The sequence below is a fragment of the Rutidosis leptorrhynchoides genome, chromosome 1 (genome assembly GCF_046630445.1).
Source record: "Rutidosis leptorrhynchoides isolate AG116_Rl617_1_P2 chromosome 1, CSIRO_AGI_Rlap_v1, whole genome shotgun sequence".
NCBI classification, from domain to species: Eukaryota; Viridiplantae; Streptophyta; class Magnoliopsida; order Asterales; family Asteraceae; genus Rutidosis; species Rutidosis leptorrhynchoides.
The window spans coordinates 2,120,089-2,139,774 of record NC_092333.1 but is presented as its reverse complement, the minus strand read 5'-3'; the positions used below and the strand labels follow the sequence as shown (position 1 = coordinate 2,139,774).

The 19,686-nt window shown below is 33.4% G+C and overlaps 1 protein-coding gene across 1 annotated transcript; it reads left to right on the top strand.

Moving 5' to 3' along the window:
* Positions 1–10,767: 10,767 nt before the first annotated feature.
* Positions 10,768–13,010, top strand: LOC139855328 (uncharacterized). The gene is made up of 5 exons (XM_071844555.1): positions 10,768–10,897; positions 10,990–11,086; positions 11,507–11,585; positions 11,752–11,833; positions 12,604–13,010. Exons 1-5 carry the CDS (start codon positions 10,865–10,867, stop codon positions 12,742–12,744), a joined length of 432 nt encoding a protein of 143 aa, XP_071700656.1. The 5' UTR covers positions 10,768–10,864; the 3' UTR covers positions 12,745–13,010.
* The last annotated feature ends 6,676 nt before the right edge of the window (positions 13,011–19,686 follow it).

Below are 19,686 nucleotides of genomic sequence, written 5' to 3'. Positions count from 1 at the left end.
GTTTTTGTTGCTTCATCAGCATTTCGAGAACTAGTTCGCGGTTCAGAGTGTTTTTCAGAAACTTCACATTCGAAGTATGTAAGCCTTGGAAATAGACGTTATGTATAACTGTTGGCGTCAACATGCTGTGAGATTTCAAAATACTGATTGCTAATTCCCAATGATTCGTATGGCAATTCTCGTTACAAGAGGCAGATGAGTAAATGATGAGGTTTCGATAAATATAAAGATTCTTTGGAATGCCCAAGATCAATGAAGTTGTTGGTAAGTTTATTGCTAATGTGGTGGAATATGAAAGGTTCTCCGTTAACAAAAAGGTAATCACATATATCAAAATTATGATAAGGCTACTCCAAATGAAAAATCGAAGTTGTCTTACTGGAGCTGTGATATAATTTGCTACTTTGCAAAGGAATTGCAAGTTATTTTTGCTAATAAATGCCAAAAGATCTGACACAGATATGTGTTGAATTATGACTTTGGTTTCGAGAGCTTTTTAAGTACATAACTGTGGGTAATATGTGGTTGGATCATCATCTCGATTGCTCATTATTTGAAGTGTCTTCAGAGATTTTCGAAGGGTTTGAACACAGATTGTAATTGTTTGTATACATTTGATGTTCTAACACACTTTTGAAGTCAAAGTATAGCTTTGAAAGATGTAGGAATCTAAAAGTGATGGTACCGGTTATATCTCGAATTGAATTCTGAGATTTTAAAATCAGAATATGTAATTGGGTTTGAATGAGTATGGTTGTTTTGATTTCTATGAAAGAATGTATATTATTGTGAAAGTAGGAAGTATAATTGATAATTTGCTTAATCTGATTCGAAGAATGTAACATATTAATTGTGAATTTATATATATCTCTCGGGTATTACCTACCCGTTAAAAAATTTTCACAATTAATATTTTGTACATAAGAATTTTATTACAGTCTTTATGAAAATATATATGTATATATTCTCCTCAGATGTAACATAGATTTTAATGAGTTAATACTAAATTAAACTCATTCGATTTACGGTTAGAACTAGAATTGAATAATTCCTTGAAGGCTTTAGAGGTTACATAAGTATTTCTTCAATAATATTGAAATTATGAATCAATACTTCGTTATTTGTTGAGATGTGATGTTGGTTTTCGTTAAATTCTTGTGAACTTCGCAAAGTACGAATGATGTTATCTGAAAAGTTTCGGTTACATCAATGATGAAGTGTAAAATCAAATATATACTTGATTTATTAGGAATTGGAATTTGTTGAATTGAGACAGAGATTGTAGTTAACGATGGTTAAGTCACGGGCGAGGGACGTACATTATTGCATATTTGTAATATGAATTAATCGAGTAGTTAAGATTCACACACAATAGCTTAGCACGGAAAGATTTATTTTTTTATTTCAAAAAATATATATATATAAATTATATATATAATTTCTTCAGAGGGAATGAGTTAATTCTTCATAACTTGTTGATACAATATACACGTTATTGATTCGTAATGATGTCCACAGTGATTCTTGAACTGACGGAGTTTGTGATATTATAGGTGTTGTTGATTCTGATGTTGATTGTACTGACGATGCTGGTGACGTTGACGGTACCGTTGATGCTGTTGGTAAAACAAGTTTAACTTGTTAATCACACACCATTTTTGTCAGGGTTTCTACTCTTCCTTCTATCATTTTGGTTCGCTTAACTGATTTATGGTTAGGGCTAGATTAGATAATCTCTAAGACTTTAGAGATTACATAATCGCCGCGGAATGTTTCTCCAATGAAGTTATGAATTAATACTTCGTCAGTTATTGTTATTGGCACTCCTTGGTATCTATGGTGCGTATGACGTTGATACTAGTGGGACAGATTGTGAAGTTGAGGTTTACAACGCGGTTGTGGTTGGAGGTGGTAATGGTACTGTTGGCGTTGATGATGGTGGTACTGGTTATGCTGCTGGTGCTGCTGCTGGTGTTTGTAATCTCTGCACCATATTCTCCAAAGCCACTACCCGAGCGCGAAGTTCGTTGACTTCTTCTATTATTCCAGGATGATTGTCGGTCGGAACGAGCGGATAAATAAAATCTAGAATTTGATGTAGTATATAATCGTGACGAGATACCCTGGAAATGAGAGAGAAAATGGTGTCTCGAACAGGTTCGCCGGTAAGTGCTTCAGGTTCTTCGCCAAGAGGGCAATGTGGTGGATGGAAAGGATCGCCTTCTTCTTGTTTCCAATGATTGAAGAGGCTACGAACCCATCCCCAATTCATCCAGAATAGGTGATGACTGATTGGTTGATCTATTCCGGTCACACTGCTTTCGGAGCTTGAGTGAGATTCCATTTCGGAATCCGAGTGACTTGAACTGATGACAAATTCCATTTCGTAAGATTGGATAAAGGATTTTCGATATAAAATGATTTTTCGGCTATCGGGTGGTATTCTATTTACATAGAATATCTATATATAGAGATCAAAAGATTTCATAGATTACGGAGGAATTTGCGGGATATGTCAGGCAAAGTTTAAAGTAACAGATACGATAAGATATGATTTAGCATATACGCTAAGATATGAATTTTGTCTATACACTACTCATGCAATTAATGTAGCAAGACGTGTCTAGACTAATAATGATAAGCAGGTAATTTCCTATGGATGATAAGCAGATGATTTTCGACTAGAAATGATAAGCAAAACTTTTGACATGCAGACACGGTCGAAGTCCAGACTCACTAATGCATCCTAACGACTTATCAGTTAAACACACTAATGCAGACCTGGTTCGCTAAGACCACCGCTCTGATACCAACTGAAAGAACCCGTTCATATACATTATAAACGATTCACAATAGTTGATTATATTGCGAGGTATTTGACCTCTATATGATACATTTTACAAACATTGCATTCATTTTTAAAAGACAATCTTTCTTTACATCAAAAATTGACAGGCATGCATACCATTTAATAATATCCACTATCCAACTATAAATTTATTTAATAATAATCTTTGATGAACTCAATGACTCGAATGCAACGTTCTTCGACATATGCTATGAAAGACTCCAAGTAATATCTTTAAAATGAGCAAATGCACAGCGGAAGATTTCTTTAACACCTGAGAATAAACATGCTTTAAAGTGTCAACCAAAAGGTTGGTAAGTTCATTAGTTTATCATAATCATTTATTTCCATCATTTTAATAGACCACAAGAATTTCATTTCCAGTTCTCATAAATATACGTCCCATGCATAGAGACAAAAAATAATCATTCATATGGTGAACACCTGGTAACCGACATTAACTAGATACATATAAGAATATCCCCTATCATTCCGGGATCCTCCTTCGGACATGATATAATTTCGAAGTACTAAAGCATCCGGTACTTTGGATGGGGTTTGTTAGGCCCAATAGATCTATCTTTAGGATTCGCGTCAATTAGGGTGTCTGTTCCCTAATTCTTAGATTACCAGACTTTAATAAAAAGGGGCATATTCGATTTCAATAATTCAACCATAGAATGTAGTTTCAATTACTTGTGTCTATTTCGTCAAACATTTATAAAAGCGCATGTATTCTCAGTCCCAAAAATATAAAGGGTAAAAAGGTAAATGAAACTCACCATACTGTATTTTGTAGTAAAAATACATATAACATCATTGAACAAGTGTAGGGTTGGCCTCGGATTCACGAACCTATATTAATTATATATATTTATATGACGGTCAATATTTGTCTAACAATTTAGGCCAAGTCATAGTGTACCACAATCCTAATGCTCGAGTCTGACTCAACAGTATAGTAACATGTTATATTACCCATGCTCAGTTAGGTCAAAAGTCAAAGGTTAAAGTAAAAACGAGGTCGCATGCAAAAATACAATAACTTATACAAAAAAAAGATTTTTCGGTCAAACATGACTAAACGACCACTTCAGCGATTTTTAGAAAAATTATCGGAACTCCGATTGATAAACGGTCCAAGGATAAAAGTTACACATTACCAAAAAGATTAAGCATAAATTTTACAGAAGTAAACTAAAACTAGACAACTCGTAGTTGCCAACGCGGTTTCGGCGTTTCAAAGTTAATTTTTCAGCTTTAATAAAATTTACAAAAGTGACCGAGTAGCCTACTTTGGAGATTTTTAGAAAATTCCTCGAAACTCGGATTGACAAACGGTCAAAGCCTTCAAATTCTCGTTACCACAAAGATATAACATGATTTTTGGTAAAAGTAAACATACATCAGGCCGACCATGACAACTGATACAAAACTGACATTTTTAATAAAAAGTTTCAGCTCTTTTTAGAATTTTAAAATGTGATCAAACAGTCAACATTGACGATTTTTAGAAAAATCGTCGAGACTCAAATTGACAAACGGCCAGAGTCGTTTGTTAGACCTTACAGCAAACAATTCAGTGGTATTTTTGTTTTAATCTGAAACAACGCAGATCATCGAGAATTTCAGTTTCCGTTTCGACGTTTCATCAAAATTTACAAAACTTCTTTTATCCATAACTTGACAACCGTTCAACGAAACGAGACGTGCTTTATATGAAAATTCATCTACTCGACGAGTAGAATCCAAATAACCACTTTTTATTACCCAGAAAATTAGTTCACTAATTATTAACAGCATTTTTAATTACGAAATTAATTGTTTAATTCATAAATTTCTAACCGTTCATCGAATCCATTCGATATCTAAATGAAAAGTTTTTAATTTTTCGCTAGCTTTCCAAAGACATGCATATCTTATACCTTATCTCATCCCTAGTATAACAACCTTTAAGATTCATCATAACCTATCTAAGGGCAATATCAAAAGTACAAGCATGCATAATCCTATTTTCTCGAGCACTAGTCAGGGATACACTATTAATATGTAAAAATTAAATTAGGAGTACTCACGTATCAATATTGAGATTCAATATTGCAGGAAAGGTACGTAGACACAACGGAGTTTACAAACACAAGTTTGACCTCACAAGCATACCCATGAACAATACCCATCACCTCCATAGCCATAACTCATAATTTCCTTAGTCCTATCCCACTCATAAAACTTATTTTTAGATCACGCGAGCAGACCCTCGTCGTAGTATTTTATATGAATAATACTAATAATAATAATACTAATACTAATACTAATAATAATAATTTGATTAATAACAATAATATAAATATAAATATAATTATGAAAACTAAGTGATATGTGTGTGTATGTGTTACTAAATATAAAGGAAAGAAGTAGTCCACAAAACATAATTCGTTCAATTTAAAGCATTTGTCACCACCTACTATGCCAGCTGTTTTCCACTTATCCCTTGCCATCGTTTTTTTTTTTTTTTTTTTTTTTTTTGTTTGTTTGTCTGTCACATGCTTGCTTCAAATTCACATGACTTCTTCTGCCGACAATTCTATGTAACATATGTTTTATATTTATATATTATTTAATATATAATATATTTAATCTTTAGAATTAATTAAATATTATATTATATTTACGTTCATGGTAAAAATATAATTTTTACAAAAATGACACGGTCGTGGTCTCACGACTCATGTACCACTTTCGGTTTTTCGGGCGCACTTTCGTACGTTTAGAAAACTAGCCTTTTACGTTACGCGACGTGTACCTTTTTCAAAAATTTGACTTACTCAACAATAAATTTCCTTTATAAAAATATAACTTATAAAATTGAGCGTTTTGGTCATTTACTTCTATAAATCAGTGACTCGTTGTTTGTCAAAATATTTTATTTTAAACTAAACATTTTGTGACATGTACCTTTATTAATAACTAGACTTAAATTAATTAAAAACTAACCCACTTAAAGTGTAACTTTATCTTTTAAGTATTTTGATCATTTCCTTTTATAAATCCTAGTCTCATTGTTTATCAAAACATATATAATAATATTAGTTTAAATCAAAACGTTTTATGACTAGTTTGATATTGTAATTCATCTTTTTGTAACATATAAATATATTTTTTATTTAAAATATATAAACTTGTACCTATTGTATATCATGGAAGTATTAATATAATAGTATAATAATTAGTTTTTGAAAACTAATAATAGTTCAAAGTTTATTTTAAATTCGTTTAGAAAATCTTATAACACGTAACATTTACACTCTAAACCTATAATTCCTTTATATGCTAACGTTTATTTTAGTTTCCTTAACCTTTCTAAATAAAATAACTTCGTATCGATCGAATCAAATAACAAGGGTTAAGAAATTCAATCATCCACCAACTTTTGTCTAATCCCCAATAATTAACACTTTTGTTCTTATATACAATCACTTTTCCAAATATTCCGAATACCGTTAAAAGTAAGGGTTTTCTAATTCAAAGTGGACCACATAACAGAGACTCTTCATCCTAATTCAATGTATCTTATAAATCAATCATTTGATATTTTCATCTAAACATCGATAAGCATAATAAACTTATTTTGAAACAAAATACGTTCTTGTAAAGTATTATATATCTAATACCTTGTTAACGCCTTCACTTATTAAGTATTTATTATATACACATATCTATATACACATAGATGTTCGTGAATCGTTAGGCATGGTCAAATGGTAACTTGAATACATGAATATAGTTTCAAAACTTTCGAGACTCAACATTACAGATTTTTGCTTATCGTGTCGGATACATATGAAGATTAAAGTTTAAATTTGATCAGAAATTTCCGGGTCATCACATCGGGATCCTAGATACCCGGATCACGTCTGCCTCTTGCAGAAATCTTTATATGGCCTTAAGCAAGCCCCCCGTGCATGGTTTCAGCGATTTTCAAGTTATGCTCAGCGGATTGGTTTTCACCAGAGTCGATGTGACACTTCTCTGTTTATCTATCGCCATGGTTCGGATACAGCTTACCTACTCTTATATGTTGATGATATTGTGTTGACTGCTTCTTCTACATGTTTTCTTCAGCGGATTATTGCTTCCTTACATAAGGAATTTTTCATGACTGATTTAGGCCCGCTGAACTACTTCCTTGGCATTCATGCTAGTCGTACTGCGTCTGGGATGTTCCTCTCCCAGAAACAGTACGCATCTGAGATCATTGAGCGGGCTGGTATGCCTTCATGTCATCCATGCCGGACCCCGGTCGAACCGGGTGCCAAACTTACTAGTCATGGTCCCCCTGTTAAGGACCCGACTCTCTACCGCAGCAGTATCTTACATTTACTCGGCCACACATCTCTTATGCTGTTCAGCAGATCTGTCTCTTCATGCATGACCCTCGAGAGCAACATATGCACGCTCTCAAGCGGATCATTCGTTACATTCAGGGCACCACTGACCTTGGCCTACAATTATATGCTTCTTCTCCCACCACACTGGTTGCTTATTCTGATGCTGATTGGGCAGGTTGTCCCACCACCAGACGATCTACCTCAGGCTATTGTGTTTTTCTCGGCAACAACCTTCTGTCATGGTCATCTAAACAGCAACCCACGCACTCTCGTTCCAGTGCAGAGGCGGAATATCGCGGAGTTGCCAATGCCGTTGCCGAGACCTGCTGGATCCGTAATCTTTTACGCGAGCTTCATTGTCCACTTACTTCAGCTACCTTGGTTTACTGCGATAATGTCAGCTCTGTCTATCTCTCTAATAATACGGTTCAACATCAGCGAACCAAGCACATTGAGATTGATATTCACTTTGTTCGCGATTTAGTTGCTCAGGGACAGGTGCGGGTCTTACATGTTCCCTCCAGATACCAGTTTGCTGACATCTTCACCAAGGGTCTGCCGTTTGCACTTTTTGACGAGTTCAGATCCAGTTTGAGCATCCGGAGTACTCCCGCTCCAACTGCGGGGGATGTTAGCCCAACATTATTAGGCCATATGTTCTTGTATTTGGGCTGAGCCCATGTTATTATGTTAGGGTTATGTCTTATATATGATTGTATTCTGTAATGATGAGAACTCAATAAACAATACATAATATTGCATTCCAACATATATAACACAACAAGACTATTAAAGACCTTGCTAATCAATTTTCACAAAAACTTTGAAACGATTTTTCACAAAACCTTAGTCAGTCTGACGATGTTCTAATAATTTTATCATACGTGTGACTCTTTCCTTGTTAAATTTTTTACATCATTTGATTATCCTTTTGAACATGAATAGGACAGTTTCAATTGTTGTCCTTTCTACAAACTACACAACCATAGTAATAGGGTTGGTTCCAAAAGTAACATCTGAATCTCATATGCACACCAATAGTATCATATCATCATATTCTTTTTTGAAAGTAGTGTATATATTACTCCGATCCGTAGTAAATTATGGTGAAAAACTCAATCATGTACAAGTAGACAATTGACCATATGTTTAATTCCTCTCATGCTGAAACGCTTGATCATCCGTTCTTTGTTTGTGATACGACTAGAGTGTTATGGAATATATCGGGTTTGAGTAGACAATCAACTGCCTTGGTTCTTATCTCGAAGTAAGTGGATTCACTCGTTTGACAACACTAAAATCTCTATGCTACGAAGATGCGAATCCACACCATCCTTGCGGCATATTTATATTTATATTTATTTTGATTAAATGAATGTCTTTTATTTATATAACTAGTTCGGTTCAGCCCGCGAAATGCGGCGGGGTATTTCGGTCCGCGTATTCATATTTAACGCAGTTTTATTGACAGAAGGAAAAACGGCCCGTGTGTTATGCGTTATTGTTGGTGTCGTCGTCTTTAGTGTTTTTTTAAAATATGTTCGGTTCAAACATAGTTAGTTTATTTTTGTTGATAAAATTATTTCGAGCCTGAAGGCGCTGCCGAAAAAATTTAACTCCTGGCGAGCAAGAAGATACGGGTTGTCGTTGTGTTTAGCGTTTTTTAAAAAGTGTCTGTTTCGAACGTAGTTAGTATCGTTTTGTTCATAAAATTATTTCGAGTCTGTCGCTGCTGTCGGAAAAATTTAAGCCTCGGCGAGCGGGAAGATACGGGCTGTCGTATTTAGCGTTTTTTAAAAAGTGTCCGTTTCGAACGTAGTTAGTCTCGTTTTGTTCGCAAGAATATTTCGAGTTTAACGGAGTGCTCAGTGAAATTTAAATCGGAGCGAGGAGGAAGATATGGGCTGTCGAAGGCGTTGGGGAAAGTTTTTATTTTAAGTTTCAGAATTGACAGTTTACTCCCCTGAAGTACAGGGTTTTTTTGTAAGTGTCCAAAAGTTGAGGGGAGTGTTTTGAGTTTTTTCCGATTGGGTTTGAACCATTGTTGTTTCATGTGGTGGGGGTGGCCAAAACGGCCACAAATCCCATCACTTTTAGTATATATGTATTCATTTATATAATTAATTATAAGATTTTTTTTAAAAGGAAAGTTAAATTTCACATTTCCGTAACACTACCATAACAAACCCCCTCTCCTACAACATTAACATTGGTAGAACTAAAATTTTCATGAAAACTTCACGTAAACTACATCACCTCTCACCTTAACAAATGGTCTAACTACGGTCTAACTACATAATAGTCCTTAACTTTTAACTTTTATACACCGAGTAATAGAAAACTTTTATACACCGAGTAATAGAAAACTTAATTATGTTATTATGACTGATCGGCTATTAGGCTCTGCTCCAGAGTTTTAATTTTTAAAGAAATGAAAGGGAAGGTAGAGAAATTTAAAAGGATTGGTGTTCCTGAATTTTGATAGGAAGGGAAGGGAAGGAAAGGAAGTGGATGAATGGTTTCAGTGTAATTTTCAATCAAATACTTTCTTTCAAATTAGAAGGATTCAAGTTCTTTCCCCTTCATTTTCATTCACCTCATTTCATTTTTTCTTATGAGATAACTCTGGAACATACCCTTAAGACCATTTTTAACGCGGCGTCAGAGGGGTCCCGTCAGACGCGCTGGCAGTGGGTGACGCCCCCTGACGCCCCTAGTGGGGCGTTACGGCTGACGCGGGAGGGGCGTCAGTCAACTTTTTCACGGAAAAAAAAAATGCGTCAGGGTTTCTGATTGGTCCACGTATTTTAATGATTTTAATTTTGTTTTTGTTTTTGTTTTTTTTTATTTAAATTATTTATATTCTTTTCTATATAAACACATCAAAACCCATCATTTTTAACCCATCAAACTCAATATTTTCTCTCATTTTAACACTTTCATTCAAATATTTTTTTTTTTTGTTTTTGTTTTTTTTATTTATTTAAATTATTTATTTTCTTTTATATATAACCATCAAAACCTATCATTTTTAACACATCAAACTCAATTTTTTCTTTCATTTTAACACTTTCATTCAAATGATTTTTGTTTTGTTTTGTTTTGTTTTATTTTTTTTATTTGAATTATTTATATTCTTTTCTTTATAAACCCATCAAAACCTATCATTTTTAACACATCAAACTCAATAATTTATGTAATGGTTAATTTTTATATGTTTTTTAATTATATGTAATATAATTTGTATGCATAATAAAATAAAAAAGAAAAAGAAAAAATAAAACTGGTGGGACTTATTTGACACTGGAGGGGCGTCAGGGTTATTTTGGTGTCAGAGGGTAACACTGCCACGTCAGAGGCAGATTGCACTTTTTGGCCAAAAAGTGAACAATCTGTCTGTGACGTCACAGGCAGGGTTATATATAGTCTAAAGGTAAGTAGTTTGTTACGAGTATATAATATAGAAATCGAATAGAAATAGATAAATAGATATATAATAAAAAGAGTAATAGTGTAAGGACCAATATTGTACTTAAGCAACGAATAAACTCCCAATCCATCCATCCATCCCTCCCAATCGATCACAACCGGAATCAAATACAAATCAAATCCATCCGTGACGGGAACAATGATCGTTTGCATTGCTGTTGTTGGCCACCAGGTTTTATTTTAATTTTGCTCAATTTCATCATCATACATTCAGCTTTTTATTTATCTTTCTGTTTATATATTGATTGATATTGATATTCACAGAATAATCCCTTGTATATACAAAGCTTCACTGAAGCTGATGATGCACTCAAGCTTCATCATATTGTTCATTGCTCACTTGATGTTGTTGATGAAAGAGGTATTGTATGTAGACGTTTCTATATTGATGTATTGATTATTGTTCATACTGCCTGGTTTACATTGCATTAGTTGATTTTGTGCAATTTGTAGCTTTTAGGGTTTCAAATTTTTTTATAGTCGTTGATTTACTTAAGGCAATAATGAGGTTGTGAGATTGGATATTAGAGACAAAAAAGAAATATATACGGAGAAATGAAATACTTGATCTTTTTTGTAAGTTTAAAATACTGAATGACTTGGTTTGCATACCTAAAACCGTAGATTGTTAGTATTATTCCTAATGTGTTAAAATGTTGCTAGCTACCAGCATTCCCTCTCATCTCAAAATTGTTTGTATATTTCTCTTGTTTGACAATTTTAAAGAATAATTTAGAATTACGTGGCCAATGTTGTTAAGGATCTCATATTTGTCTTGCAGTGAACAACCCAAAAAAATCTGGAATGATGTTAAATGAAACATTTCTTGGCCTCCTATATCCAACCGAAAATTACAAAGTGTGAGCATATTACAGATTTATCAATTTAGTTTCATCTATTGAGCCTTCAAAACGTTGGCATCTAATATTCCTTTTTGGTCACTTGGCTAGTGTACAACAATCACACTTTATATCTGTACATCAGTACATGTACATACACTTAACTTACATTACATGTTGTGGGCAGGTATGGTTATCTAACCAACACAAAGGTAAAGTTTATACTAGTGACAACAGACCTTGACGTCCGTGATGCTGACGTAAGAAATGTGAGTGCTTATTGAACTGCTGAACTTATTGTTTGTTGTTTTGTGATCATGCTGCGTTTTATTCCCATCAACAGAAAATCTTTTTAAATGGCACTTGGTCTACATTATTTGCATAAGCTAGCCATGGCTTAAGAAAGACTTGAATTGTACAATTTAAGAATTGTAGAGCCACTTGCATAACAGAACTCAACTAAGACAATGATTATATCCTTAAAATAAACTGACCTGCATGGGTCAAAGAAGGCGTTTTTCTGAATTTTTCCTAGAAAAATATATTTATTAAATTATGCAATTTTTACTTTCTTACATGCTGTTCAAGTGGTCACAATACTAGTACAGTTTTACAAGTAAAGCTGAGAAAACTTCAATTAGGTGCTGCAGTATTAAAATTTAAAGGTGACAGTACTTGACACATTATACCCATAAACCTATAAATTGGCTGCTGTGATTTATGAGTCGAAGGGGTTGAAAGTCGTACGGAAGGTATTCAAATGCACGAAACCTCCAAATTACTTCACTATTGTATTGTTCTCGTAAGAAATTAATTAATTGTCAGTATAAAAGATTGATAAAAAAAAACTGTTTTTGGGTGGGTCCATCCCAATTCTAGCTGTTAAAACCCATACAAAAAATATGATTTTGAGGTTTACACAACCTGCCCATCTAGCTATTTGACTAGTTGAGGTAGGCAGAACAATCAAGACTATAACAAAAACAACTACGTACATAGCTTCCGAGGACTGTACCTAATTTTGTTCTTGTATAATTAGTTTTTCAGGAGGTTCCATTCTGCATATTTGGACGCCGGCTCAAACCCATTTCACGTACCTGGTAAAAAGATCACATCCAAAACTTTTGGTGAGAGGGTGAGTAGTATTGTTAAGTCAGTTAGCTTCCATACAAGTGGATAATGAAATCCTTGGCATCCCAGATACCTAACTATTTATTCATCATTTCGTTTCATTTCATTTCAATGTTGGCATTGTCTTGGATCCTTGTTAATGTAACTCGACGTTGGTGTCCCAGTTATCTATTTCAGTTTAGGTTGTATATCTTTTCACTAACACTTTGTTTTGATCCTGATACCAGTTGTGTCGAATGTTTATGTTTTACTTTTGTTGTTGAGTCTTGTTGTTCGTTGTACTTGCATGCTATGGTTTACTCTCTCCGTTTCACATATTGCAACTCTCTGAGAATGTTTCTAAAAAAGTAGTATTTGTGATGATTTAACGATTAACATTGATTGATTAATGGGTGGATTTTTTTAATTATAATGTTGTTCTGTTCAATTTATATTGTATATGGAAAATGAAAATCTATGCACCTGCAGATGTCCTCCCAAACTTGGGAGTATTGTGATTCAAACTTGAAAGAGAATTACCGTCAAGTTTTTTTTTTTTGGGTAGAAGATAAAAAGACAGGAGCTTCGCAAAGCCGCGGAAAGATAAGTTCACATAAACCTGTGCAAATAACTGTGCGAAAACCCGCAAATAGCTGCGTGTAAAATCACAACTTTGCGCCAAACCGCAAGAAGAGTGCGTGTAAAAAACCGCAGACAACTGTGCGCAATAACTACACAAAAAACGATGCGGAAAACTGCATGAAGTGCCGAGTGCGCACGTAAAACCGCAAACAATTGTGAGAAAAGCGCGGGAAAACTAAGCTAGAGAGCGTGCGAACAGTTGCGCGCGCGCGCGCGAACATCTGTGTGAAGATATCTTGTACTTGAACCGAATATAACAAATTAAAAGCTTAATAAGAAAACCAAACCTTCTCAAACCGTATGTGTGAAGGTAGGGTCACGGGACAATATTGTTCGTGCCCCACAGTTGGCGCCATTTGTTCTTGCATATATTTCCCCAGGGGAAAATACACCCATCGAGTTTTTTAGGCGTCAACGTCATTAACCTCCGATAATATTACTGTGATAACCCTAGCTGAGATGATGATCGCGGAAAGATGATTAACGAATTGTCCGCCGGCCGATATTCCGAATCTATCGACGGCGAAAGGGAGAAAACCCTACGAGATACGTAGGTAAAAGCCTTAGTGTTAGAGATGCTTCAATCGTAGAGACGATCGGGGAGGAGAGAGATCCGGTGATGAAGCCGTATGCGTTGTTATAAGGGGAGAGTGTATCCTTTATGTAGGTTTTGCCCCATATTTATAGATGAAAATTAAGGTTTAAATGATTTGTAGGCAAGTCAATCCCGTGGCCCTAATCCGGGTAAATGATAGTGCTCCAAATGATCATATAATTAGTCACAATATCCTTCCAATATGTAAACTTTTTAGTTGTAATCGTTCTATTTTTAAGTTGTAATCGTTTATATTAAATAAGTGCGAAGAAGGAAGACGAAAATGAAAACGTCCAAAATGCTCAAACGTACAAGTTAAACTCCGGGTGGTTCAATTTATTGATGGTTAACGTCTAAAAAATTGATAAGAGTACAAGTCGCGGAACGCAAAGTACAAGATATCTAAGCGTACGAAAGGACGTTCGAAAATCCGGAACCGAGACATAAACCGAGCATCAACGTACAAGTCAACGGAGCTAAAATTACAAGTCAACTATGCACAAGAATATAATATAATATATATAATTCATAATAATAATATAATTTAATAATAAATATAATATAATAATAATAGTAACCGGTGGCTAAAATAATAATATTATAATAATAATAATATTAAAAAAAAAATGAAAACATCACGTTCCATAATCTACAACTTGTTGATTGAAAATGCTTTCAACACTACTGCACCAATTCTCACCAAATGGTATCAACTACCTTTTCACTCAACAACAGTGCATTTCAAATACTATATATAGTACTACGTATTGAAGAAATGGAGAGACCAAAAAATCATATTACTCTCCCTCTGTATAATATATATATATATATATATATATATATATATATATATATATATATATATATATATATATATATATATATATATATATATATATATTAGTTTATTTTATATTAGTTAGTTTGGGTAATGTAACGGTTATTTTACGGGTTTTAAAGTCTGAACTCTGTCCGTTTAACGCTATGCGATTAATAATCATTGTAAGTTAAATTCTCCTTTTTAAATTTATGTATCGTAACTAAGTTGTTATTATGCTTATTTAACCAAAGTAGTTATTATGTTTGACTAAAAATAGAAAATGGGTCGATTTAATTTGTACAACGATTAATATTTAGATAAAGAACGACCTTAAGGGAGATTGAGGTTTTAACTATTAATGAGTATGGTAAAATAATTAAGTGACAACTTGTTAAATTACCACTATTTATAATTTACTATATGTATAAATAATCACATGCGTTGACCGGACACGGAAGACGGGTTATTTATATATATGGTAAATTATTCATTGAAACGGACACGTGAATGGATTAATGGTTAAAAGACTAGTTAAAATTAAGGTGGGTTACATTCAGTGACAACTGGTGTAATTATTGACGTATGTGACAACCGCGTCAAATCATCTAAATAGTAATTAGTTAGAATATTTAACTGTGGTTACAAGATAGAATGACGAGGACACTCGCATTTGATGCTTGTAATTATAAGACTGCGCTGGATAACTTCAGGTAGACATCTTAAATATTCTACGGGTGCAAGGAAAATTAACCCAGGGTAAAAAAAGTAAAAGTCAAACATCGTAACTACGGAAGTTAAATAAGCATAATACTCTTTTATTGTATCTTCATATCGTTTAGTTAAAGTAATATTTATTTACCGCAGTAATTTTTATTTACTTCATTGCTATAATCAAGTTTAAATTTATTATCTTATTGTTTAAATTAAAAAGAAAAAGCTAAAAAGACAAACCAGTCATTAAACGGTAAAACCCCCTTTTATAATAATAATAATAATAATTGTAATATATATATATTTATATTTTGTACAAATATAGTTGTTTAAAATATAGTGTAAAATAAGCCGTCTCCCTGTGGAACGAACCGGACTTACTAAAAAACTATACTACTCTACGATTAGGTGCACTGCCTATAGTGTTGTAGCAGAGTTTAGGTATATCCCATTTGTAAATAAATAATTAAAACTTGTGTAATTTGTATCGTATTTCGTAAAAAATAAATAGTATTTTGTATATACCGCTGCACACATCAAGTTTTTGCCGCCGCTGCCGGGGACGCGAAGCGCTATATTTTTGTAATTTATACTTGAGTAAAATATATAATTTCCTTTAAAAAAAAAAAGAGTCGATGACTAAATAAAGAAGTTGGGCCAGTTGACTATGAGTTTTTGGTAATTTTTATGTATCTAGTTGTATCAACCGACAAAAGAAGAAAAGAAGGGACCAAGGTCGATTTTTAAATCCCATATATAATTGATCTCGTACGCATTAGACAAAAACATATATTAGAATTTGTTTTTTTTTTTTTCGGTCTTGGGAGTCGATGTAAGGAGGCATTTAGGATTAAAATACGTTTTAATATTTCTTTCTTTGTTCTTTTGGGTTGCTGTACGCCTCAAGGAGGCCACAAAAAGTACCACCTGACAATTTCAACAAAGGGGAATCTCATTCTTTTGGTGGATTAATTCAACACTTAACAATCAACTGGAACAAGAAAGATAATACGGAGTAATGTTTATTTAAAAAAAAAAATAGACATTAAGATTGTAGCTAAAATTTGGTCATAACAATATAAATGGAAAATTTTGAAGAAAAGGCCTTAGAAACTCTTTTTGAAATCCAAAATAAATTAAATCAATACTCTCAAACAAGTATTGATGACAATTCGTTCAGTCAATCTTGGATCACGAATGACGAAACAATAACTGATTGTGAAATCTGTGAAGATTATCATTCAACATGGAAATATTATTATTACATTCCTATGGAAAATTATGCACCCATGGAACCTGAATGGAATGTTTATGAGGAATGCAATTCAAATTGGGGTTATTTCCAAAAATATATCCAAACTCAACAACCAGAGGACGAGAAAAATTATGTGTCTGAAATTTTTTTAGATTATATGAAAATCAAACTCGAAGAATTTGACGCTCAAAATGAACAAATAAGAGAGTTTGCAAATTGGCAAGCTGAAACTCTATCAGACTACACACCTGTTGATCTGAGGAGTCATGTACAAAAAAATCTCATATCATCGAATTTTGATGAATTCGAGAGCTCCGAAATCACCAATTATCCCGATGATACTTTTTATTCAGTTTTACCAATTTCACAACATATCGACACATTAGCCTCTACCGACGAAATCATCGATCCATCAATGGATAAAGAAGAAGTAAGGGTGACAAATTGGTACTCTTGGGAAAACGATAACGCTGAAAATTTTACCCCCGAGACCAAAATGGTGGGACCAATAAGGACCGTTAATGAAGAAGAATTTGCTTCTATCCCGAAATTCACCATTCCACGACCTTCCAACCCAATATTCTCAATAGACGAGTCATCTACTGAAGATGAACTACGAGCTGTAATAGATAATGATACCTCGGATTTCACCCAATTGGGTAATAGAGGTGAAATCTTTGATCCCGAGAATGAACGGAAAGAAATGTTAGGAATTGTCCACCATATAGAAATATATATGTCGGTATATAACGATCCATTTGACCAAGAACCAGAAGAGAGACATATCCATTTACTAAAAGCTACACTTAAAAAAGAATTAAGTAGTGACGATCGGGGAGGTCTAAACTTTAAACCCATTGATATATTAAACACCACCCGAGATGTAAATAACTGGCTCACTATTTTAATTCGTGAAACTTATTCTACTGACTTCACATGTTGTCAGCTAAGTGTGGGGAAGTCTAACCCCACTTAACGTTAAATTAGGGGTTCGGGTTAGTGCATAACTCGTTAACAAAAATGCATGATAAGTTAGGGTAAAAAACGTATTTTCAAAGATTAGCAAACAGTTCATAAAAGCAACCATTTTTGAAGAAAAACATGTGTAATAAAACAACAAAAGGAATAAACTATGAGGTGCGCCATCTATCATTCGACAAGCTTGGTAATTACAAACTGGGTATTCTTAATCACTTTTCTACACTAATCACCCTCATGAATTTATAATTATAGTCTGATTTCATGCAAATGAGGGCATTGCATGATCTCAAATGTGGGGAAGGGTTATAAATTCTCTCTGGTTTATACTTGGCTTATTTTCTAAATATTGTGAAAATTTTAAAAATCTTCAATTAAATGAAAATTTTAAAAATCTTCAACTAAATGAATTCAAAACCTTGTTTATACATATTTATGGACGATAAAACTAGGTGTTAATACCGCAATTATCGTTACCTCGGAAAGGACATAAATTGAGAAACAACCTAAAATGCTTTAATTTATTTATTAAGATATAAAAAGACGCATGAAAAAAAGCCAAGTGTGGGTAGAATGTACCAAGTTATTCAATTAAAAACAATCTATCACATGTTTCTGTAAAGTTATTGCAGGTGCTTCTGTTTTGGACTAAATTAACTGTTTTACCCGTTTATTGTAATTCATTTAAAAGAAAAGATGGAACTACACGATGAATCAATTCCATCATTGAAAGGAAGTAAAGTCTTCTGAGAAAGAAATGCGCTTTTTGATTTAGGTCAGGAAGTTGTCATCCAGAACAGTTGTAGAGTCTACGAAAAACCTTGAAAAGTTTTCTCGAAAATCAGCTGGAAATTCACGGACCTCAGCATCAAACAGGGTCGCCATGTGGTCAGACTTATCCTAACCATGAGAGGATCTGTCTCGTAAAATGGGGAGGGCGTCGTGCAAATTAGCTTGATAAGACTAATGAATCAGACCCCCAGAAAGGATAATCTTCTTAAAGATTAAAAATCAGCTTTTAAGCCTGATATTACTCAATCCTTGAGATTGACCTTAAAGATTGAGAATTACAAACTCATGAAATTCGATGATATCTAAACTTGAGCTTGAACGAGAAAATATTTTGATTAAAATTAAAACCGATTTGTTTTCTGAAAACCTATTTTCAATGCGTTCATTACCATTGAACGTAAAATCCTGAGAATTCATCAGAATTCATTAAGTCACCTGAACCAAATCGGATGTTGATATTATGCGAGGTGTATATAAAATAGCTTTTAAATTTTAGCAAGAAATACTATTAAATACGATACAATTTTATACAAGATATTTATTTATTTATAGAATAGATATACTTAAACCTTGCTACAACACTTATAGGCAGTGTACCTAATCGTACAGTAGTGTAGTTTTTAGTAAGTCCGGTTCGTTCCACAGGGAATCTTTTTCACAAAGCTTAACGCTATATTAGTTTAAATTTATAAAAATACAAATATATATATATAAGTAATATTATTATTATAAAGGGGGGTTTTTACCGTTTAATGACCGGTTTGTCGATTTTAAAACTTTAGTCGCAGTTAAAACCAAATGTAAAATAATAAATAAATACAAGACTTAATTTAAAGCGTAAAGTAAATAACGATCATGAAATTGCGAATAATAAAAGTGCGATAAAATAAACTTGCGATAATTAAAAAGTACGATAATTAAAAGTGCAATTAAATATAATAACAATAAATAAAAGTGCTATAATTAGAAGTGCAATTAAATATTAAATAAAGGAAATTAAATATGAAATAAAAGAATTATGCTTATTTAAACTTCCGTAATCATGATGTTTGACGTGTTGATTTTAGTTTTATGTCCATGGGTTAATTGTCCTTTGTCCTGGATTATTTAATATGTCCATACGGATTTTGTCCATAATAGTCCATCAGTCATAAATATAAAGAGCGAAAGCCTTCGTCAAATTATTCTTATTCCCGAAGTCAAATATTCCAACTAATTG

Coding starts and splice junctions, on each gene's coding strand:
- LOC139855328 (XM_071844555.1), top strand. CDS start 10,865: ATGATCGTTTGCATTGCTGTTGTTGGCCACCAG. Junction 10,898..10,989: donor TTGCTGTTGTTGGCCACCAG/GTTTTATTTTAA, acceptor TGATATTCACAG/AATAATCCCTTGTATATACA. Junction 11,087..11,506: donor TGATGTTGTTGATGAAAGAG/GTATTGTATGTA, acceptor TTTGTCTTGCAG/TGAACAACCCAAAAAAATCT.